This window comes from Gymnodraco acuticeps, unplaced genomic scaffold (genome assembly GCF_902827175.1).
Source record: "Gymnodraco acuticeps unplaced genomic scaffold, fGymAcu1.1, whole genome shotgun sequence".
NCBI lineage: Eukaryota > Metazoa > Chordata > Actinopteri > Perciformes > Bathydraconidae > Gymnodraco > Gymnodraco acuticeps.
In genome coordinates, this window is record NW_022992193.1 from 2,092,673 (window position 1) to 2,117,477 (window position 24,805).

Genomic DNA, 24,805 nt, shown 5'->3' on the forward strand with positions numbered 1-24,805 from the left:
AAAATAATCTTGTTTTTGGCCGGGAACTTCATAATAAAGACCAACAAGCCTGTTTGGTGGAGTTGGGTGGAACCTGCATGTTAGCTTTGAGTGTGTGACTTTTAATGTATTCCTCCCTTGCTATACGGCTGCCGGAATGAGCTGTAAATCAAAGTGTGAGTTGCAGTTCGTGCTCATAGTAGCTCAAGCTATCTAAAACTAATATGTTGTAGCACAAGCAGATAATAAATTCCTAAGGGGCGAAAGCTAGAGTATCTTACAACATAAGGTGATACGTTGTCGAGATACTGTTCTCACAGAAACAATAAATGGATGGAACTCCCTGACAGTGCATTTTTCTGGCTCTGCGGACACAGCCCCTAAAAACATACCAAGTCCAGAGCAGCAGCGAGGATAGAGGCGTCCGGTATGGTTCCCGGCTCGCAACAGTTAAGCAGGAACTGGAAGCGTTTCATTCCCTGTCTAATGGCACCTAAATTCACCACGTTCTTGTTCTTCATCGCCTCCTGACTGGCTGCTAGGCGCTCCTGAAAACCGTGGGGTCCTGAAGGGAGAATGAATAAAGAGAATAGAGAAAGTACAACAGGACAAGTGAAGTATTATTTTAAGAAACAAGCAATATTTGGGTGTAATCGTTTTTAAAGACTGCACTGAATATTACACTTAAGACATTGCATGAAGCAACATCACCATCCAGGACATTTAACAAAAAGCATTGAAAAGCCACCAACAAATGGAGCTGAGTGAGAGATGGACACACAGCCATCAGCAGTGGTTACACTTGATTTCAATTGACAAAAAGCGATTATGTGGAGAGAAAATATGAAAAAAAATCAGAATTCAGATTTATAAAATATATATTTTTCACATCGAAACGACAGGTGTAACCATAGCCGCACAGAGGAAAGCTGTATGTAGACCATTTTGTTTTTATCACTGAAAATCAGGCTTTGGAAAATACCACCAGACGTCACCACAGAAGAGATGGAGAGAGCACCGACATGCTTGACTTAGCACTACTCTACAGTAGAAAGATGGTTTCAGAGATATGAGTTATTCCCACACACCTCCTTTCCTTTCCTCCCAAGCGAAAGAAAGAGGAGGGGGGTCACTGGTGGGGAGAACAGGTCGTGCATAGTTGTAAAGGAGGGAATGTAGATTTGGAGGTCTAACACAGTTTAGTATGGAAGCCTTTAGAGACAAATTATTTATTTTTCTCTCTTCTGTGTTTATGATATTATGTGTTAATTAATATTTTTGTCAGGTCATAAACCCAGGGGAGAAATTGTTTTTATTAGACTTAGAAAATGGATCACATTTTGCCTCACGGGGCTTCCGTAGTTATGCCAATCAGTCCTAAAAGGTGTATTTCTTACAAACGACACACTGATGGGTTGAGTATAATACATTCAGGCTAACAGAATGTAGCAGGCAGCTATCTGGTCGAGCTGACATGGAGGATGGCGGACGGAGGAACTGGCAGACCACCACTTGCGGGACAAGACACGACACCACACGGACATACAGAGGCAGGGGCAGAAAGAGAGAGAGAAATAGACAATAAGAACGATGGGGCGTGGGTGGGCAAGGGGGGCACCCCGGGGTGGGGGAGGTCTACCATCTTTCTCTTCTGTGTGGTGAAGCTTGGATGGATTCCTCCTGCCAGACCTCCATTTACCGAGCCGCTTGAAGAAATTCTCCTCCTCGTCCCTGGCGAACTCCGGCCCAACTGCACCGCTTTCAGACATTTTCACTGCACTGGTGAACTTCACCTTAGACACAAAAACACACACACATGAATACACATCATATAATCATGCTGGCATAGGCACAATTGATTGCCAATGCTCACATATGCTTTTTGAGGTTTTTATATAGTTAATTAACATGTTTTTTTTTTAAGGCTACACACGGTCATTAATTGGGGGGGGGGGGGAGAGCTTGACGCTCGTGAACTGTCAACAGGAGGGCGGGGGGAGCCTCGCTGCGGGGAAGCAGTGTGTGGACCTCTTTCACCTGTCAGCGCAACTTACTGTACATGATGCTGTTTAAACAAATTTAAATAATGGTATAAACGGCATAATAATAAGGACGACCGTCCGTTCTGTGATTCTCCAGAACACACACATGGCCAGTCCGCCCCTGTGTAGCATATTATTTAGATGAGAGATGAGCAGATCGCCACTGGGCTTTCAACTAAAGACACAGCCACGCAAAAACTGCGGCATTTGTACAGCTCCTTATGGGTAGGCCTACTGCAATTTGTGAAGTGCTTTCCTCCGTGGTGCTGAGGAAAGCGGCAGAAAGTCGCCTTGAGTTAAAGAGAGCGGGGGCTGCGTTGCGTGCATGGCTTCCTTCTGCAGGTAACGGGGAGACGCGCTCTGGCGGCGGTCTCGTTCATGATCCGAAAATAAAATGTAAATATTTTGCACACTTATTCCACTAATTCCTAGTGTGCCACTGGTTACGGGTTGCCAACCACTGGAGTATTTCATTATTTCTAAAATATGTTTTTCTTTGTCGTCATTTTAACTCTAACTTTAGCTGAATGGGAGTGGGGTGGTTTATTCCGATTGTTTCAACCTGATTTGTAAGCACTCAGTGTTATGGTAGCTGCCGCCCCCCTGACCTTTGAACTCTGACGTATAAAGGACAGCCGATCCACGGAGCTGATGTCCAGAAGGTCCTCAACACCGTCCGTCAGTCCAGACAGAGACGAACGCTTCAGCCAGTTGCCTGGAGACACGTGACAAAAAACGATTTACATGAAAGAGAAACGCTGCAGAACTAAACAATGTATATTGTACACACTGGGTTATGACGTACACATGCACACACAAAGGAGGTACAAAACGTGGGGAAATCCTTAATGGGTATAGTACAGTCACAAACATTAAAAGGTATTTCAACACACTGAAAATCACAGTAACAAAACGATACAGAAAGGTAAACAACTAAATTGGTGTAGTGCTTTTTTTGTTGAGAAAAAGGTAAACAAAAGACCCTGGACTAGTAGTATTTGCAAATGTACTTCAATATTATGTTCAGAATAACCAACATATTGGTTTAAAATGTTGATGTCTGTATCTAAGCCTAACCATGGCTTTCTCAGCTGTTTTGATATAACACTTTAAGCTCAGATGTGCTGTTAAAGTGTTTGCCTTTGTAGGGCAGAGGACGCCAAATTAAAGACCCCAATTCATCTGATATGACTTGCAAATACATTTTGACCCAGGCCTGTATCACTGAACACAGGGAGAGATGACAGACACAAGCGGATATGAAACAAATACTGTATGAAGATGGTTCCACATCCACATACGTAAGACAGAGAGAGTGAGTGGTAGGCGAACAGTCCCTCGGCATGCTGAGGCACAAAAAGGAACACAAAACAGACCAAAGAGATGAAGTGACTCGGTGTTAGACAAACTAAACACGTCATGTTTATCAGAGTGAACTGGGACAGCAAATGCAATGAAGTATGGCCATGGAAATACATACCGATAGCAGATCAGAAATGTACAAATAATGATTTGGAAGCTTTTTTTAAATAAGCACTGAAATCAGTCAAGATTTGTATCTGGTTAGCATGTGCAGTTTAAGTAAGAGAATCCAGCCTTTTGAACACAACTAAAGATGACCACAATTCTGGTTCAGGCACAAACCCTTGCCTTGATTAAAATAACTGATTTTCTAGATTTTCAAATTTGACCTTTTTAATAGTTTATTTTTGATTTAACACAATAACATTTGGTCTAATTCGCGTTTTATGATTCTTGCTACCAAGCCTTAAAAATGTAATACCCCAAAAAAACTTTTTTCGGACACTGACCCTGATTTAGTCTGTAAGATAACGCTTGCTATTGAAAGACTGTTGCATAATAACTGCTCTTACCTATCGGCAGCTTCAGTTTCTTGCGTAGCGAGATGCGTCGGGATCTTGAACGGGAGCGCCGGTCCGTGGTGGTGCCGGAGTGGGCGGTGGTGCACTCTGACGTGTCCTGCTCTGATTGGCTGCTGGTGTCACTGGCGGCGCTCTGCGACTTGAACATCTTCCTCCAGAAGTCCTTCCTGCCCAGCAGAGCGCCGGGGATCTGCTCATCACTGGAGGAAAAAAAGGGAGGTTGATTTGAAGATTTACACGAGGATGAAGACAAATGTTTAGCACTGTGGCCTGTTTTTATTGAAAGGTGGGGTAGGGGGGGGGGGGGGCAACAGGGTGAGTTTTTCCTGTTTGAAGCAGAGGAATGGCAGCCTGGGTTTGACAGAGATGGAGCTATATGGAGATGTGAGGTGGACACTCACTGTTCGGGTGTCTGGGGGGGTCTACTGGAGATGTAGCTGCGACACTCATCTGCAGCACTGGACACCTGACCCTTCTCCCCGGACACACCCGCCTCTGACCTGCGCACACACACACCCCAACACACACCTGATTCAGACGCCGACGGGACTCTCCCGCAGTTAAGCCTGCACATGTGATTCTCCCGTCCGAGAATATTCTAATGATTTTGCTCTGATGGGATCAGGAAGAGTGTCAATTACGACTTGTATGTGCTGTGTCCTTTGTTTAAAATAAAAGCCAACACTTGTAATATTCTAACGTTAAATAACTGCAGTTTTTATACGTCATCCATCCCAATGTTGGATAATCCCACTAGTATTAATTATTTATTATTATAATATTTTTAAACTGGATGCAAATAATATGTGATTGTACTTGGGAGTAAAAAAAAGGGACGATTTTGAGTTAACTTTGCTGATCGATAATTCCTTTTGCATACTCAATTAGTCATTTAAATTGAATTATTAAATGTGTTTCATCAAGTTCTTCTCAAAGCCATGCTGCTGTTATGGCAATTCTGCATTTACATGCGCAGAGGTTTACGTATATAGTCTTTTGCTTTTTTTCATCACAGAAAAGTGTTGAAACAAAAAAAACTGAAGAAATATCTTTTTTTTTTGCATTTCAAGAATAAAGCTCCAATGTCAGGAATAAGGTTGAACTTACAACATTTTGCTAATAAATAAAGACAACATTCTATATCTATTAGCACATACTGAAAGTATAACTTTAACCCAAATATGCAAAATCCTTTTTTCAAGTATGCATGGACCTTCCAGTAAGTTTGGTCTTCGTATTCAAAACATTCATTCCATTGTTTGGAATATATAGAGGAAATTCCCCCTTGACATCAGAGCTCCCTAAAGAAGATAATCAAGCTGATCGTGCAAACCCCACATATCTGGATCCAGTGAGGGGGGCACCATGCTGCCCATTGCAAATACTCTAAATCTGCCAATAACATTTGGCGCCATATTGAATATTTACTGGACGAACTGTAATGCCGTGTCTCATGTCTTTACCCCGTGCTTTAACTGGCTGTTGCAAACAAAGAGTCTGTAAGCATGTGACTTTTATTTAGTCACATGATTAGGCAAATATGTTGAGTAACCTCCTAGCAGTATTCGACCCGCCACATCAGTTTGAAAATAAAACATCAAATCAGTCACTCAAGCAGGAAAAACATATGCAGACAGGACAGAGAGGAACATCACAAAATAAAAACGGCCAGCAGTGATGGGAAGCGAGCACAGATTTGGTATAAAAGGAGAAATGATGCACCAATCATGGAGGAGAATTAATTTGTAACCACTTACTATAGGTAAGGGTCGTTAAAACTCCCTTCCAAAATTGAAACCATTGAAAGTCATTTTAAAAGATGAATTGGAGAATGTGATGTCATTGAGACCATTTCTGGCCACTGATTGGCCAATACCTCCTGGGTCCGGGCTGCTTGCTCTCTTCCTTCTCCTCGGGTTTCTTGGTGGTGGCGACTTTCTCTGCGCTGTCCAGGAGCGCGCTCAGTGCCACCCTGCGGAACACGTTCCCATGAGCCTCCTTGATGAACTGCACCAGCTGGCGAATGTCGCAGTACAGACCCTGGGTAGGAAGAAAGGGGGGGGGGGGGGGGGGGGGATGTGTTCAGGAACAAGTGATGGTTCAAGGGAAGGAAAACACAAAGAAAATGGGAGTATAAGGACATAGACTGTGTATGTTTCCATATGTATAAATGGATGGGGTATGCGGGCATGTTGAGTTTATTAGCTCAGCAGCTCCAGCTTGTGAGTGGGTGGCCTCTGATCCTGTGCCATAATAAAGACTGCCTTGAAAAGTGAGTCACCTTCCGCCAACTCATGCCACCTATCTGCACACAAATGATTATAAAACAGGTTATTTAACCCCACATGTGGAAGACTGTAGGTTAGAATGGCATACAAGGAAGGATCCCATTACAATCTTTGGGCTGCAAATTGTAAATAATGTCCAATTTGCTGCTTTTATTTGCAAATGAATACAATTAAATCATGATCAAGCTTATTGCTTCCTGGAAGTGTATTTGTCTTCTTGTATTTAGTTTGCAATTTTAATACACTGAGTATTAACTATTTGAAAAAAAGTGTACTAACTTGCTATCTGGTACATAAATAAAACAGAAACTGATTTTTTTTTAATGCAGGATTCATCATGTGAGAAAGGATTGACTCAATGTTCCTTTAATTTTTTGTTAAATTTCCCGTGTAGGGAAATGTAGTGAGGAAACCAGTTTGAAAATGCTAAAAAACGAAAGAGGAGGCAAAATTAGCTTATTTGCGTGGAACTATATTAAGTTTGTTTTCTGTAATTATAGGGATTGATTGATTCCATTTCTAACCAATTACAAACAAAACTAAATGGATTCAGTTCTGGCAATGAGCCGAGTAGCTCATGTTAATGTCTTTATTCACGCAGCGAGATTAAGCACCCCTAATGTCCAATTCATCACGTATGACAAGGCATTAACGAAGGTGGCGTGAGGCTTGTGCATCTTTAGGCTCAGTACAAAACGAGCCATTAATAATTCATTCCTTCAAGAGGAAATACGTTTGAATCTGGAGGGGGTGAGAGTGATATGAGATGGGAGAAGTACTCAGATCTTGTACTTAAAGGTCCCCTATTATACTGTTTTTCATCAATATATTATAGCTCTCAGATATATACAGAACATGTCTCTGAAGTGTTTGGCCCATAATCCCCTCTGTTTCAGCCCTGTTTCCAAAGTGCTGATTCTCTGTCTGTTACTTTAGATGAAAATAAGGAGCCCCTCCCCACGCCCCTCTGAGAGAGATTTGGTTACAAAGAACACAATGGGGCTCTAGGAGGAGATTCAGGTGATAAGGGGGGGGGGGATTACCTTGGTAGGTGATGCCAAAAAATCGTTATGACATCATAAAGTGGCCAAAATCTGATCAGCTCACTTTCAGACAGGTTTTTATATAAATGGATCAGGACAAAAAGAGAGGGGTCTTTTTTCCTGAAACTTTCAGAATCTCTTTCCACAGAGGGGACACATGTTGATGTAGAAGAGACATGAAAAAGTGGATTTTGCATAATAGGTGACCTTTAAGTAAAAGTACCAGGGGCCTCATTTATAAAGCCTTGAGTAGGATTCACGTGGGAAGGTTGCTTACGTAGGACACAGCAAATAAATACGCAGCGACACTTTCCGATTCATAAAAGACTGCGTACCGGCACAGGACTTGCGTACGGCACATCCTACGCCGGTTTCCCTTTATAAATCACAATCAACTCGAAATGCGCCCATATTTGACTATAAATAGTCAAAGAAACGCCCATTCATTAATTTTGACTGACTTTATGAAGAAGATCGCAGGAAATGACGACAGAACAGCTAAAAAAGACATCTCACACCGTGTCAGATTTTGGTTATTTTGGGGAGGTGGAGACAAATCATATTGTTTGGTGGATGCCGTTTGAACCAGAGTAGCAGCATGGAGGTCGGATCGTCACCAAAATAAATAAATAAGTGGTCCGAAAAAGGTTAATGACAAAAAGAATACACATAGCCAAACCTTCCTCAGGCAGTGTATTTGTACCGGGGACAGGAGACCCCCCCTTGATGAGAAACTGTAAGAAATGATCGGGGAATCCCTACGGAGTGGAGTCATGACGACTGGATCTGAATTATTTGTTTGTATTTGGTGGTTTGTGTTCCAGCTGTCGATCAGCAACTATATATCCATAATCCACCAGTTAAAGGAAATACAACTAATGTGTTGTGTTATATTAGCTGTACAATTCACCACATATGGTGTTCTTAGTTTCCATACCTCCTGTGTTTTACGAGCGACTTATCAAGTATTGGCGAACGGCATAAAACATGATTAAACATGATAGTATATAAAACCATGCTCGTATACAACCTATAGAAATGCAAAACGGCCTCAGTTTAAAGTAATTCTGTCCTCCTGCTTACCGCATCATTTATGAGAAAACATTTCTTAATAAGAGAACATCATCGAGGGGTGATCAATAACATTTCCGTATTTATTTATTTCTCCAAGTTGTGTTTTTGTGTGCACTGAGGAGTCTCAAACAGGCGTTTGTTTAATCATTTTAAGATTGGCTTTAATCAATTTGTGAAAATTAATTCTTCATATATGATAAATGAGAGGTAACATTTTGTTTGTGGTATTATTTCCACATATTTCTCTCCATTCTTCCTTCTGCCAACGGTGTCGCAGTTTCTCGTCTCTCCCGTGTTTGTGCTTAGTGCGTACGGGTTAGAGTTTACGTGGAGGACCGCACATTTTCCCGTCAAGTTAGTTTTTTATAAATCGCAAACAGTGCGTAGAAACTGGCGTACGCCATCTTTTGTGCGTACGCACCGTTTCTAAATGAGGCCCCAGAGCTTAGGAATACTCTGTTACAGCCAGGTAAAAGTCCTGCATTCAAAATGTTAATCTAGTAAAAGTGCAAAAGCATTAGCATCAAAATAAACAGTTCAATGCTGGGATGTGACTGAATCAGGGGAACAGAGAGAGGGCAGATGGACGGATAATGTCACACGCATCTCACCAGGTTCTCAGGGCTGTGCAGCTCGTGTGTGGTGGAGGCACAGCGGGTGATGAGGGACTTGAACATGCAGCCCACCACCACCGCCTCCATGTTCTGGGCAACAGACTTGTTGTCCCCCGTGGTGAAGTTGTTCCCGAAGCCGGCCTTGTCTGGATCACACAGGGGGTGGTTTAGTCAGCAGGGTAGGGGGGGCATTATTGACAGCTGACCAGCTTGAGTTCAAAACAGTGATGGTACAACAGGGAGGGAAAGGAGAGGGGTGGGGCAAAGGAGAGGGGGTGGGGCAAAGGAAAAGGGTCCATAAAGCAAGTGGGGGAGAAGCAAACTAAAAGGGATTCTGGGTAGGGGATAAGGGAGGCATGCAAGTGACTAAGGCCTGCCAGGGCTCCCACACTTTCATAGACACCAAATTCAAGGACCTCCAGGACCAATGAATTCAAATGTAAGGACCCAACATGGCATAATTCGAGACAAGAATCACGGGTAATTAAAGTTCCAACACTGATAGCTTTAATAATGAGAACGAGCACGCTTACAGAAGCTCACAGACAACAATTACAAAGAGATAGAGGCCACTTGTTTGCTGTGTTAGAGTGATGGCAGACTATGTGCTCTCATGTGTACTAAACAATTGATCATCAAATCAAAATAGTGTACATTAAATATATTGTTGAATAATAGAGTGCTTAGTACTAATTACATTTCTACTTTCTTCAAAAAAACATAATATTCTCGATTCCAATTAATTAGGTCTATGCGTGTGTTTTTTAAAACATTTTCAAGGCCGTGAATCACTCCAACTATTTTTTGTTTTTTATCGAAAATGATCAACGCCTGGACTTCCCTCTATAATTTACAAACGTTTAAACATTTCAAGGACCTGTGGGAACCATGGCTTGCTATAAAAACAAAGCGTATGGGATTATTCTCTTGGTCCAGTTAACCTTATTGTCTATGCAAAATATAAAAGCTCTACATTTGATGGTGAGTTGTGTCACTGCCGGAGAGAGTGAGGGGTGCAGCGATGGAAGCGGTGCCTAGGGAAGGGTCTGCCCAGGTGAGCATATTCAGCTATTATTATTACTATTGTAATTATTGTTATGGATCATGTGTATCTACCAATGTTTCTTTTTTTCGCCCTCCTGGACCTCTCACCTGCACTGCCGTACTCTGCAAGAGAAAAGAGGCGGGGCACAAGTTGATTGACATCAGGCCAGCACAGACATGTCAGAGAGGACGTAGGCACCCCACCCCCGGGAGGAGGTGAACCTCGAGACGCACACACACAGATTGCCACACGCGAAAAACAACACACACACTGAAAAACGAAACAGGGCGCCTTGTTCACTTTGAGAATAAAAACACTCATCGGTTCAGTAACTTGCCAAGTATTTTTGTATGCTTTGATTTGTGCTGATTGTATTGACCGTGAATTGGCACGTGCGTCTCAATGCTCAGCAAGAAAGCCACTGATTGAGCAGAGATGTAATGGGCAAAGCTTTGGATTGGCAAGTGTACAGAATGGATGAGTGAGTAAGGAAGGAAGGTAGGATTCAGCTCATTGAAGTGGATGAGGAAAAAGGAGGGAGATGGAAGCAGGAGGACAAAAAGGGGACGCAGACAAGCAGAGGCGAGTGGAAGGAGGAAGGGAAGAAACAGATATATAAACAGTGAAAGTGCAGGAATGCAAAGTCGAAGTGCTTGGTGAGGCAGTGGCAATAGAATTCAGCTTTGTCGACCACATTAGAACGGGATTATTAACTTTTATTATATGCAACTTTGTAATGTAGAACCCATTACCTTTTAGTGTAATATAGATTTAAATGTATATAATAAAAATGGTATATTTTACATTCTGCTTTAGTGTTCTTCACAGTAGTGCTGAAACTATACTATTTTATGTGGGTCTTTTTAGCAGGGACAGTGCACATTAATAGACATGTTTGTTAATGCTAAGAGGCCATTTTTTGTATCTTAAATTTGACTATTAATTTACAACTATTTTGAAAATGCATGAATTGTTCAAACGATTTTTTTCCTTTGTTTACTGGCAAACGCAAAAGTCAACACATATTGATAGTTTTGCAGGTATAACCACACTGCTAATTAGCATGCTAACACCCTTTACAAAGAAGATGCTAACATTGTAACTGTGACACAGCAGGCCCACTTTTACAGTTTGCAGCTTATTGATGAACTGCTTGATTGAAATGATCATTTTCATATTCATCTTAAAGTTAGTTGCTGTCCTTCTGCACAGAATATGTCATTTTGTTCAGTACTATTCATAACTTTAATTGTATCAGCATTCAAAACCAATGTCACTCAAACCCGGATACACAGTGTTTGCGCATTAGCTATGAGCGCATATCTTAGATTGTGTATCGCGATCTGCATCTGGGTCCACTCACACACACACCCCCATACTTACTGTCGGTAATGGGCTCCATACAGAAGCCCAGCAGTGCGTGCAGGAAGTCCACTATGTTATTGAGTGAGTCTTTGTTGACGTGCTCGCGCATTGTCTGTCGAAACTGCACCTTGTCCAGCTTATAAAGGCTGGTCAGGCAGTTCTGAGCCTGTGAGGAAACACAAAATGATTACATGTCAAACATTAAAGACAATATGCTAATTTGTTAAAACTGTACGCATATAATTACTGCCTTATAATGTTGGAGATGTCAGAGATTTTTCACAAAGTCTGCTTTCTTTTTCCATTTGGGAAATGTGCATTGACGCATTGTGGCATTTAGTCCCCAGTCATACACAAACAATTGGACGACGCTCCACTGTGAAACATCAGAGCTGTCTGCGAGCTGTGACGCACAGGCAGCTGGGCGTAGGAGTGTGTCCAGTCACACGCCATATTTCTTGCACTCTTAAACAGTGGTTAACACTTTGGTCTCCTGCTGCAAATGCTACAATTGTTTTAAGAAAACAGAATAGTTTGGAAACAAATATATCTCCATACTCTTTTCTTTTTTCCATATTTATCACGACCTGGAAATATAATTTCTCTGTGCATGAAAAGGGTCCTCTGACCTGCATCCTGAGGCGATCTCCAGACAGCCCGCGGTGCCCCTCCCCACAGCCGTAAGCACATCCCAGAGACTTCACTATCTTGATGAGCATGGTCAGAGCCAGTCGGTGCGGGCTGAAGCCAGAGCCTTCCTCCTGTTGTCATGGTGAAGGACACAAACATTAACCCACTTATATATTTAGACATCCGCCAAGTATATCAAAAAGTACACACCTTTTTATTATTATCCTTGTTATTCTCCACATCGTCCTTGCTCCCCTGTCCGCTCCCTCCACCACTCCCCCCCCCTCCTCCACCACCACCTCCACCTCCGCCTCCATCTCCGCCTCCACCAGCTCCGGGAACGCCCCCCCCCCCCCTGGGCTCCTCCTCCCAGGCCTTGACCTGCTGCGTCTTTAGCTCGCGCCTCCTGGTTCTCCTTGTTGTCGGGCTTGGACATCTTCTTCCCAATGCAGGGCACCACGCCCAGCTGCAGCAGGCAGTCGATGATGTTGAGGGCCACGTCGCAGATCCTGGAGCTGATGTCGTGGCTGAGGACGGCGTAGAGAGCCCGCAAGACAGCCTGAAATACAAAGATGTTGTTTGTTGGGTCCAACCTACTGTGCAAACCCTACATCTTCCAATTCAAAATACAAACCAATTTAACCTCTTATTTATTTTAAAATATTTGTGTTGTATTATTTTTAATATTCAAAGTATTAATTTGTATTAATCGGCAAAAAACATCAGAAATGTTGACATTTTATACAATTTCTACCACGAAAACTGAGAGTAAGGGTCAACACTTTCAGTTTGGATTCCTGCTGGTGTCCTTGCTGCTTAGACACTCACAGAGAGGTCCAGCATTCCGTTCTTCAGCACAAAGTTATTGGTCCCCTCGATGTTCTCCCCTTCCTCCAGACATGAGTAGTTGATGCAGGAGTCGGTGAAGCTGCGCGGCAGGTTGGCACAGGCCAGCGGCTCCACTGGGTTCTCGGAGACGGTGGCGGGGTTACAGAGCTTCTTCATGTGCTCTGTGAAGAAGTCGGCGTATCCAACGTTGAAGGATGCCACCGTGGTGTTGAACGCCGCCATAGTGATGGTGGAGATCTGGGATCGAACTGTAGGTGGCAAAAGAAACATCACACCATTTTTTTTTCAAATTTGACTCTCTTTTCTATATCATGTCAGAATCACCTCTTTTGCATCATCTTTTGCTGTCTGTTAATGTAATAGTATTAATGGGATGCAGTGTGGAACAGAGCCTGAAGCCCACACTGTTTTTGTTATATGTAAATTAGCTTTGTCACAGGAATATTACTGTTATATAACCCTGTTCTATTTCGGCTCAGCAGGTCTCAGTGGAGCCAGCAGCATCTGTTGTTTATTGTAGCTGATGGATTATTCCTATATTGTTTTAATCTTAAAGCACTTTGTTCTTCTTGGTATTTTTGTATAAAAAAATACTTAAATTATTCTTAAAATGGCAGCCTCTTGGAGGTAAAAAGTTCAATACCCTATATGTCAAAGTGAGGGATATATAAACAATTCCTTTTGAATAAACCTGGTCTGTTACGCACTCTATTATTTAGCACTGTGGCTTAAGCTTATTTTGCTTGTTCACAACTTCCTTCTTAATGATCTTAACCAAAGGAAAAATACCTAATATAGTGTACACTGAAAGTGATATAGACTTTTGTTTGGCTAAAAAATTAAATATGTCTGGTTCTCCTGTCTGTTTCTCCAAACTAGGGGCAAAACATTGGAACCCCCCTTTGAGATCAGAGTTAACCACAGGTCTGCCTTCTCCTTACCCTCTTTGACGGTGTTATCGCTGTGGCTGTTGGAGTGGTCGGGCATGTCTCTGAGCAGCGAGTGGTGGGAGTGAGAGTGTTTGGCACTCAGGCTGTCGGCGTCCGCTGCTGTGTCTGTGCTGCCCCTCCGTGTAAATTTGCCTGGAAAGTGACATGGATATCATATCAGGTTCAATCAAACACATGCCAGCTGACTGTTGTAGACTTTCTCCTCCCTTCATGCATTTTTCCTGCATCAGCTGGGCATTTCTTTTCAAAATGTTCATCCTGGGAATGTAGCTAAGTAGAAGCTAAGCTAAGTGGATATATAAAACTACAGTAACAGTATGGGGTTGATGAAAATGAGGCTTTTATAAGTCTAACTTAATAATAATTACCTTAATGATCAGTTTACATAAAAATAGGATGAGAAACGATCTTGTTATCTGAACATGGACTTGTAGGAATTTATTTTTCATTTGTTTTACTTTAATATTTGATTTTCACCCTGGAAATGGGTGTATATTTATATAAAATTGTGTTTATCTGTGTGGGTATTTAGTTCCAGAATTATATTTTGTTACTTTATCCTGCAACAGGATGACTAACGGGAGGGCTACTTCTGTATAAGCTATGCTTTCTGCCGCTTCTACTAATTTTGTTTGTTTTTTGGATGTATAAACTGTCTAATTGTTGAAATAGTAGAATAAATAAATAATAACTCTGAATAGTGTCTTTGTGCCTTGAGCAAAGTGTAATCGCTCCTCTCAGAGAAGAAAGCTAATAAGAAATACCACTGTTAATGAACTGACCTAATTCACTAGCTGGCAGCGTGATCCAGACAAAATCCTCTGACTCACCGGATGGGAGCTCGGGGGGAGAGGAAGCAGAGACTTCCAACTGATGACATGAAATCTATTCTGATAATGAACAGCACTCTGCCTACCCATGATGGTGGCCTGCCAGCCCCCGCGGTCCAGAGCCCGCCGATCGTCGCCCAGGCCTGAGAAGCTCCCGAAGGAGAAGGTGCTGCGGGTCGGGGAGACGTCCAGGTGGTCCTCGTGGAGCAGGAAGGGAACCCCCATACGCCGCTGACGCTTCTTCCCAGCTTGATGGTAGGGTATTGAGCCCTTTCTCTCACGGTCATCACGCCGGTTCTTGAACTTAGACACAACAGGAAGAGAAGGCTTGACAGTCAGAACTGCAATCCTCTCAGTGCTGCATTGCAATTGCAAACGTGTGTTTTTAGTTATTGTTCAACCAAGGAGTTTGATGTTGAAAATGAATCATCATGTCTTGAACCCTGTCTCACACTGCCTTACCTGTCCTGATGCTCATCTGATATTAACATGCAAAAGACACAATTAACAGAATAGCATGGGCCCATCTGTATGTCTGACCTTCTTGAAAATGTTCATGCCAAGGTCGGCGGAGATGTCAGGGACCGCCTGTCGACGGAGGCTGGTCAGAGAAACCTTCGTGAACGTCTCGGTGCTAAGAGATTTTCCCTCTTCATTACATTTCAGGCTCATATCCTGCAAAACACAGTAGAGGGAACAGATGACTCGTGCACCGAATGATTGAATCTTTAGATTTGCACCATAACCAGACATTACAAACATGTAAAAACAATGATCTTCTTGCCACTACCTGAGTCTTGTGGGTGTTGACCAGTGAAGGTGTGGCGGCCACCATGGAGCTGCTGCGGGGCCGCGGCAGAGGTGTGACCAAGGGTTCCGGGGTGCGTTCGGGTCTCTCCTCCAGGATCTGCCTCAGGCGCTGCAGGTAGAACATGAGGGCCCAGTGCACGCCCTCTTCCGTCCAGTGTGGCTGCAGCAGGCAGCGCAGCACCGCAACGTCAAAGTAGGTGGCATAGCGCGCTCTTTGGGACAGGGAGGTGGGCAGGCCCGCAGGAGCAGAGGTCCTTTAAGAAGAGGGTTTGAGACAAGGGCGATTAGACGTTTTTAAAGAGGACATATTATTTTACCGTGTGAACATTTTCGATTGCCTCCCACAAAGCAAAATGGAAAGTTGAAATAGAGAAAAGCGGAACATAATCCATTTAGTTAAATATGTTTTCCCGTTGTATTACAATGGTCATGGAACATATAGGACATATCGCCAACATGCCAACAGGTGGCAACTGTCATCAAAAGCTAAATAAGGGATCATGAAAAATGCTTCAAGGCAAAACAAGTTTGAGTATTTTGCATGTGTTTTAAGCCTTTCCATTAGTGACTATACACATAACAGTTACACTATGTCACGGCCTTTGCTGTTATATTAGCCTATCATCAACTCCCGCCACACTGCTTCATTAATAACGCATCAAAGGAGGATGGTAAACAAGGGCAGAGCCCCCCTTCAGCATCACTGTGTCGGAGAGAGCGGCAGCCTACGTGAGTCCACTATAAATAAGCCGGAATGAAGGTCAGCGGTTGGTGAGCAGCGGAGATCCACACACACATTGTGGAGAAACATATTGATACTGCGAGAGAAGGGGGGACGACGACAGGGAGTAAGGCATTTAATCTTGGCCCTGGTGATAAATGGAGCAGGAAGCGATGGTCGATTTCTACATGAATCACTTTGAGAGGCTGTATCATGTTACACTGTCTAGCCAACACACACACACATACACTGCTGTTGTGTCAGGTTGCCAGGGGATACAGAGTGATGACAGCTATCGCCTCGAGCCCCTGTGAGAGGAAGCGGGCCCAGCCCCCCGACTCCATGCGGTAGCAGAGATGCAGCAGCAGCAGCAGCCGGTGGTTGTCATGGAAACAGCCTCAGCATCAGCAGTGCTCTGAGTGGATGCGGCGGTGGCGGATGAGTAAGCTGCATTAGTCACAGGAGCTGATGGTAGATATTATTTCCATCGGAGCAGGTGTGTGGTGGAAGAGGAGGAGATATATTTATAAACTCTGACAAGGCCTGAAAAAAATATATTATTTGGATTTAGATGCTTTTTTTTATTAGACTGGATCGAAATCCACTGTTTTGCAGCCTTTCCTCTTTGTGGATCCATACAGTGGGAACTTGAAAGCAGGAATGTAATTCCCTCTTGCACCCTCAAATGGCAAAATGCTCTCGCTGCCATCTCATTTTTATTCAACTCACTTTCTGACCTTTGCAGCATTTTACACACACAACAGCTTATCCCCTCATCAGCTCATCAACACTCCGTGAATACTGCATTACCATGGGACTGCTCCAAAAAACCTTTGGTGTTTGAGTGCATGAGGATATAACTAGCTCAGGGGAGGGGGGAGGGGGGAGGTGAGGGCTTATTTTGATTTGCAGTCAGTTGCTGGCTGTCAGAGTGATCATGAGAAGCTTTTGGAGTGGCTTGTTTTGGTTGTCAGAACGAGTTGGGATGAGCAATGGAGGGCTTATCATCAATGTTCCCGCGTCTCTCTCTCTGCCCACTGAGGATGACAGATCAGCTTTTTAAAAAAACACCCACATAGGATGCTCCGCATGCAAATGTGTTTAACCGGGGATCCTCTGCAGAGCAGCTGTGCGTCATATTCTGTCAACAAATTCAAACCAAGCAATCACGGATCACAAACATTAGATGTTAGAGGTATTAATAATACATCCCTTTTTAAGACTAACATTTTTTATTAACTGAATCTTGTTAGCTAAAACACTGAGGTTTTATGTCACAACATGATTAAGACAAACTCGCTCATGCTTTTATTTCAAGCTGGGTTCACTACTTTTAACATGCCTTCCTAAAAAAAGACATCTAACAGCTTCAGCTTTTACAAAATGCAGCTGCTAGAGTTCTTACAGAAACCAAAAGAAGCCAACTCAATACTCTGATACTTAAGTCCCGACGCTGGATTCATATAATTGACTTTAAAGCACTGCTGCTGGTTTACAAACCCCTAGATGTGGCTTTCATATACGTTTCAGATGATACACTAAGTTCATTAAGTTGATGAAAAGCCCTCTTCCATTTTAAACTTTTGTTTTCACTTGTGCTTTTAACCGTTTTATGGTTCTATGTTCGATGTTAACATACCCATGGGTACCCAGTGAATGATTTTATACACTAGTCATATTTACAAACTGGTTAGATCTTTGAAAGCATCCTCATATTTATTCATTTTAACTATAAAATGCTAATACTACATATAGTTTCATATTGTCTGTATTTTTACCTCTATAGTGTATTCAATATTTATACAACTGTTCATAGTGTTTATTCCTATTAATACTGTATTAATATCTGTCATATTAATATACTTATATTATACCTATACAGTAGGGCTGTGCGATTATGGCAAAAATCATAATCACGATTATTTGGGTCAATAATTGATATCACGATTATTTTGACGATTATTCATTGACCATTTATTGAACTTTAAAACAAATAATATTTTACCAATAAACAAGATCAACAAATATGTTGGAGCGCACTTCCAAAACCATACTAAACATATATTATTAATATGATAAATACAAATAAATTAGACCAAAATAAATGAAATCAAACATGTTGCAGTGCACTGTCACAACCTACTGAAAACTCCTTAACATATAACCAACATTTTGGTAAAACATATTCATCATATTCCACTCAGTTAAACGTTGAAGACTGGCCAACCGTCATGGTCCAGAAGTAACAGGAAATAAATGCAATAAATACAATTTAAGACCAAATAAAAATGTCTAGGCCACCATGGCAAATGCTGGTAGGGCTGCTCGTGTCATCTCTTAAAGATGCTTTGCAAGAAACACCAGCCTGTTTACATGGTCTGGTTTCAGAGATGAGCGCAGGCAGGTGACGATATTGCCACCTGTACTGAAGACCCTCAGCCACGCCCCGACACATGGGGTGACGCCGGCCAATCACAAAGCTTTGATGCGTTCAAGTGCATTATTCTGGCACAGGAAGATTATGTTACAGGACATTAACGATAAAACAGAATATTGTTGTTCTATTTTTAGACACATCTCGCGATCGACTGGTTGGGCACCCCTGGGCTAGACCATAGGTCTGTTGTGGTGGCAAAGTAGTCAGCTGAAGCCACATCTCTCTCAACTTCCCCACGGCATTTGTCACATAATACCGAATGAAATAATACCGAGACAGCATCGCGTAACGCTTGTCCAACGTGTTGACAAGTTGCTTAAAGCCCTGGTTGCTAACAGTGCTAACTGGGCACATATCTTTAGCGATGTGAAATGTAATGGCACCTGTAATATCTCTGTGTCTCTGCGAGCTCGTCGCGTAGGCCGTTGCTCTGTACAATGCGTCCAGAATCGATGACTGTGATGATGTGGTGGATGAAGTCGAGCGGGCATCTGCTTTTTGTTGTATTATTGCCTGGTCGTATTGCACTTTGTGGTTGTATTTCAGATGATTAAAGAGATTGGTTGTGTTAGCGTGTGGTGCCAACACAACCTGGTAACAAATCCTGCACTGTACTTTGTTTTGCTCCACGTCGGACTCCTGAAAGCCAAAGTACTTCCAAATAGTGGAAATAGTTGTACCCAGGGCCGCCCCTCCCTACAGGCCAATCACGCAGGCTGCATGGGGCCCCGCCTTGGGCAGGGGGCCCCGCCCAGAGGGCCTCAGCTGCTGTGCGCAGTTCTCTGCTCAGTTATCCGCGCACCCCCCGCGAGAGTGAGAGTGCGGCGCACGCCGCTGTGTGGACGGGCCGTGAGAGGTGACAAGAGGAGCACGTTTGTAACCCGACACCGTTGCAATGAATCGACATCTGACCAATCACGGCTTTGATACGGCCACTAGTGCAGGTGAAGAGATGTCGGTGAAAATACAGTTTCAGTCCGGCGCAAAAAACAAAACATGAAGAAACTAGAGCATCACTCGAAGGTGGGTTATTGTATGAGTCAAATGTACAACTTGCGAATGTTGTATAAGTCAAATTGCCAATTGCCATATTCAAACATCAGCTGCAATTCACGACATGAAGAAGGCAGTCTCTGCAGAGCATACAGGCTAAAGGAGATGCAGTTATTTCCAGCATTCTTTATTTACCATTCATTCAAGTATGTGATGCCTTTTATCTGCTGATGTACAGGAGGAAGAGTGATACACTGTCTGTCTATTGGCTTACATAACAGTTAAAGTTTACAGCCTAAAAAACATGGAGCATTTTTTCCCCTTTTATTCATTTTTATGTCAATTTGCACATTTCATGGTGATGCTCAGCCTCTCCCCTTAACTCCTAACAGTCATCATCATGTCAACCACAACACAGAGAAATACTGATAGAAATGTGTGTCTAGTTGTTGATACATTGCTGACTGAGGGAACTAGAATACAGATTTAAGAAATATCAGTTTTTGAGCATGTCATAAGCATGTTTTGTCTTGACTATATTACAACTATATTATAATAAAACAATATAGTATTTTTATTATTGAATTGATTATGATTATCATTATTAGTAGAAGTAGTTTATTTGCATTAATTATGTTTTTATCTTTTTGAGGCTAGTATTTGGCAGGAAATGCAGACGTATTCACCTGTAAACGCAGACTGAACAACATACATGCACATTTACCATTTACCTCACTGTATAAAAAAGTAACCGTTGATAATAATAATAAACAGGAATTATATTTGCAAAGTAGCCTACTTTGTTTCCAAAAAAAAAAAGTTCACTCCTGTCGGTTGGGGGGGGCCTCATCTCACAATGTCGCTTGGGGCCCCAAGTTGGCCAGGGGCGGCCCTGGTTGTACCCTTCTTTTTAACGAGTTGCTGCTCTTGATCTGACATCTTCGCTCGCGCTGAACACTCACAACACATGTCACTCCCACGTGGCCGAGTGGGCTTTTAGGGAGGGGCGAAAGCGCACCCAGCAAAAATAATCTTATTTTGTCAATTATGCTGTTTTCATAATCGTCGCAAACCATAATCGTAATCGCGATTAAAATACGATTAATTGCACAGCCCTACTATACAGTATATTACACTGCTTCTCTTGCACTTCTGGTTGGATGCTAACTGCATTTCGTGGACCCAGCACTTTCTGTAATGACAAACACATTGATCTAATCTAATCAAATCTAAGATACAGCCCTGTAAAGCACTTTCATTTGCCGTTGTGTGGGAATAAACTTGCCTTGCCTTATGGATAGTCTTTGATTCTTATTACCCTTGCGGTCAAACGGGCCTTATCTGTGCCAAAGCGAGCACAGATTGAAGCTTAGTCGTGGGCTAGACAAACTGAAGCCAGGCCAGGCCAGGGCCAGTGCCAGCATCAGACATGTAGCACATTCATTCAGCTTAATTACCCCTGATTTTGTGGACATACGTCAGCTGGGTCTGCTGATGCTCGAGCGAGACAGGGTGTGTGCTGACGGAGGAGACAGCGCTGCTCAGAGCTACATTACACAGGGGAAGGAGGAGCTCTTCATATATATATTAAAGCTAGCTCTCGCAGGCTGGTGGAGAGAGCTGTGCTGCGACAGACGCCGCTGCGGGGCTAAATGTTTTGCTATCAAGATGATGGCACCGGCTCTGTGTCAGCGTGGGTCACTGCTTCAACCCGCCACTGGCTTCTTGGGGACATCGCAGACACATTATTCATATAAACGAGGTTTTGTAACAATAGTGAATTCAGTATTGATCATTTAAATGATTATTTAAAAGAATGTAGTAGAACACTCTCTCTTACGCTGCCTTTTATACAATTACATAACTGTCTATATTGACATTGCACTGTATTATTTATTCTTGTATTTAATACATACAATCTTCTTTTGCTTTAGCTTGTTCTTTGGACTTTTTAAAAATTGTATTCAAATGTATTTTTTTATTATGTTTTTGCATTTTTGTCAAGCACTTTGAATCGCCTTGAAATACATAAATAAACTTGCCTTGCCTTTTAAAATCTACAATAATAATAAATACAAGCTATGTAATAAGCCAATGCAGCACAAATGGTTATATACATTAATACAAATGATTAAAACTGTCCCATGTTGTTCTGTCTGACAAAAGGAGAATTGTCCCATAAAGTGGGTTGGAAGTCCATCATCTTAACATAACCCCAGAATCAAAATCAATAATGCCCACATGACCAAATGCAACTGTCTCAATGGTGCTTACTTTTTCTTGGAAGGGCCTTTCACTGGTGGGGGTTGTTGGGAAGGCCCGCCTTTCTCGACCGAGTTACCACGACGACAGCTCCGCTCACCAGAAGCGGGGGAGGAGGAATCTGATTGGGCCGCCTCGCAAACCACCTGGAAGCCCTGTAGGCGGGAGGGGGAGATTGACAGAGTGTAGATGGCTGGATAAACAGGCAGATAGGTGGACTTCCTGATAATTAAAAACTGTGAGGCTGGAGGGAGACTTCTGTCATGACCCTAGCTAACCAAGCTCATGCTCCCGGATGGCTGGTGCTAATGAATATTGCCCCTAGAGGATGATGAAAAGGGGGGAGGAGATGAAGCCTTCAACACATTCAATCATCATGGGGCTCAAAAACAGACGAGATATGAGCTAAAAACGCTCACTCACCATGGGACCAGGGTTGCCAGATCCACAGGGGCTGCACTGGTTGTTGACTGGGGAGTTCCTCTTTGCTGTTGAGACAGGAATTACACGTCCTTATTATGAACAAACAAATGCACATTACATACGGTCTATATGGCGGTTAGCAAGGATTTTTTCAAACCTGTCACAATGTTTCTGACAGGTTTTATGAGTGCAGTAAAGGCAGAGATGTCAGGCTGGCGGTGCTCCCACATCGGCTGCCATATCACCAGACCGCTGGCCAATCGGAAGGTCAGATCTGACTCCTTCAAATAAATGGACAAAATAGCATTCATCTAAAAGTTCATACTGCAATTTCAATTCATTGTGCATCCCTAAAAGCAACATGTTTAAAGGTCATTATGTCGGATTATTTGTTCTGCTAATATGATACGATCAATTACAAGACAGTAATTCATTGCTCAGCTGGGAAACACAATGCAATCCCAAGAGTATTGTAACCTGACCATTGTTTCTGATTACACACACAGATCAATAGCTATAGGGTGACCCTGAATATATGTGTGTCAATATAGATTATTTTAGAATAGAGCTGCTCTTAAAATCTTTAAAATAAATGTTTGACCTGGGGAAGTAATCCTTTGCACATCAGAAAAGGCTAAACAATGCAGTAATAATGGATGGTATGAACTGTGTATGTTTCTTTAATCCTTCAATAGTCTGTTCTTATGTTGTAAACCTTTATGTCTGCAGGTACACACCTTTATGCGATGAATAAGCGGAGCAAACAGGAACACAAACAGCTCCACCGTGGCCATGCTCTTGTGGAACAGCTTGGTACGAGCGTGCTCGTCGTCTTCCAGCAGGGAGCCGCTGTGCTGGGGCCCCGACCCCCCTAGGGCAGAGCCGGAGCATGAGCCGGGGGCCCCTGGAGAAGATCCCTGGTTGCCCATGGGCTGGAGGAAGGCGCTGCTGCTGCTGCCCGCGGACCAGCCGTGGCCCAGGCTGGGCTCGTGGTTGCACTCCTGGGCGGCGTCCAGCAGCATCCAGTGCAGCGTGTGGAGCAGCTTCGTCTCCGCCACGCCCAGCTTGTCCTGGTGGCCTGTCAGTCAGAGATCAGGGGTTAACTCAGACTGCTGTGTTGCACTTAGTGTATATCATTCTCTATAAGTTTGGGTGATTTTAAAGACCAAAAACTGAAATCCAATTCAATAATGTCTATATGCAGAGGCATATTTGTACTGTCATAGGATTATGATGTTTCACTATGGGTCATGGAAATAATACACACCTGCAGATACTTTATGATACTGGAAGTCATTTTAATATAATACATTCTCCATACGTAGAATAGATAGACCTAGTTGGAATTGCAGGTTTATATGCATTTACTGTAAATCATTTGCAATATATTAGACTGAAGCCTAATTTTTCATATTAACAACATATAATATTATAAATTGTCTTGCAGACACTGAGATTATCCAAAAAAGCATTTAATTCGAATAAACATGTGAATTATAATGTTTTTTGTTTCTGATAATCCAGACAACTTCCCTGTGACCGAAAGAACATCCGTTTTGTGTTCAGTTGAATGAGGATAACACTGTCAACTCAATTCCTAAAGTGCAGGTAACGTGTGTGTTGTGTGTCCTCACCCAGCCTGTTCCTGTTGGACAGCAGGATGGAGGTGCAGTGGAGGACATGAGGCAGCGCTGCCTGCACCAGCTCCCAGCGGGAGATGCTCTGGATGGCATCTGACAGGGCCGGCGACAGCCCGTGGAGCTTATTCTCCACCAGCACCCGCTCAAAGGACTGAGGAGGCAGCCAGAGAGAAAGAAAACAGAGACATCAGCCAGGAATGAAAGCCTCTCTCTTTGACTATCTAAAGGCCCCACATGGCCCCAAGCACTGCAAAGCCTGTGGGAGAGACAGAGGCAGCTCTGTTTAAATCCAAGGGGATCTGGAGAAACGTCATTATGGATATGAGTTTCCTCCGTCTGGCTCTGGGGTAATAGGAGGAAGCAAGGGGAAAAACTAATTTGTTAAATGCAGAATTAAGAGCCCACTTGATTTGCAGGTGCATTAAGGTAAAAACAGATTACCGGGAATGAGAGTGATTATTTTCCCTCACCACGAACATGGCATTATGAAATAACTTACCACACAAGATGCTTCATACTGTTTCCCCAACTTTGGACGTAGAAATGCACTGAAAACACACAGAGAACATCCTTATATAACATTCTCAAATCATACATGTGGACTAGACAATTACATATAAAATGTCAAATTGTATTTCTATAAATCAATATACCCAGGACGACATTTAGTTGTATTGTTTTGGCCCGCTTTCTGTTTTTGCATTACAGGTGTGTGACATCATGCAATCCGTTTCCACTCACAGTTAACCCCTTGCAAAAAACAGGAGCCCACCTCCCTCCATTTAAGGCATTCAATGCAACTGACACACTCAATGGCACGGATTCAATTATAATACATCTATGTTCACGCTTACTAGGATAACAACGCGTACGTGTCCTTTCATGTCACAGCTGCTGTCAAATGCTTGATCCCTATTCTAGGCAAGC

At 42.9% G+C, this 24,805-nt stretch overlaps 1 protein-coding gene across 1 annotated transcript in view; it reads right to left on the bottom strand.

Moving 5' to 3' along the window:
• LOC117539292 (protein unc-80 homolog) overlaps window positions 1-24,805 on the bottom strand; it is a 52,122-nt gene that overhangs the window by 27,019 nt on the left and 298 nt on the right. Inside the window, 22 exon segments of the mRNA XM_034205404.1 lie at window positions 372-544; window positions 1,679-1,772; window positions 2,630-2,736; window positions 3,896-4,104; window positions 4,306-4,404; window positions 5,781-5,944; window positions 8,921-9,069; window positions 11,352-11,499; window positions 11,963-12,094; window positions 12,174-12,318; window positions 12,320-12,522; window positions 12,792-13,060; window positions 13,754-13,894; window positions 14,679-14,895; window positions 15,133-15,267; window positions 15,383-15,656; window positions 21,828-21,970; window positions 22,239-22,303; window positions 22,396-22,519; window positions 22,976-23,316; window positions 23,873-24,029; window positions 24,378-24,426. Of these exon segments, the coding sequence (XP_034061295.1) occupies window positions 372-544; window positions 1,679-1,772; window positions 2,630-2,736; window positions 3,896-4,104; window positions 4,306-4,404; window positions 5,781-5,944; window positions 8,921-9,069; window positions 11,352-11,499; window positions 11,963-12,094; window positions 12,174-12,318; window positions 12,320-12,522; window positions 12,792-13,060; window positions 13,754-13,894; window positions 14,679-14,895; window positions 15,133-15,267; window positions 15,383-15,656; window positions 21,828-21,970; window positions 22,239-22,303; window positions 22,396-22,519; window positions 22,976-23,316; window positions 23,873-24,029; window positions 24,378-24,426 (3,538 nt within the window).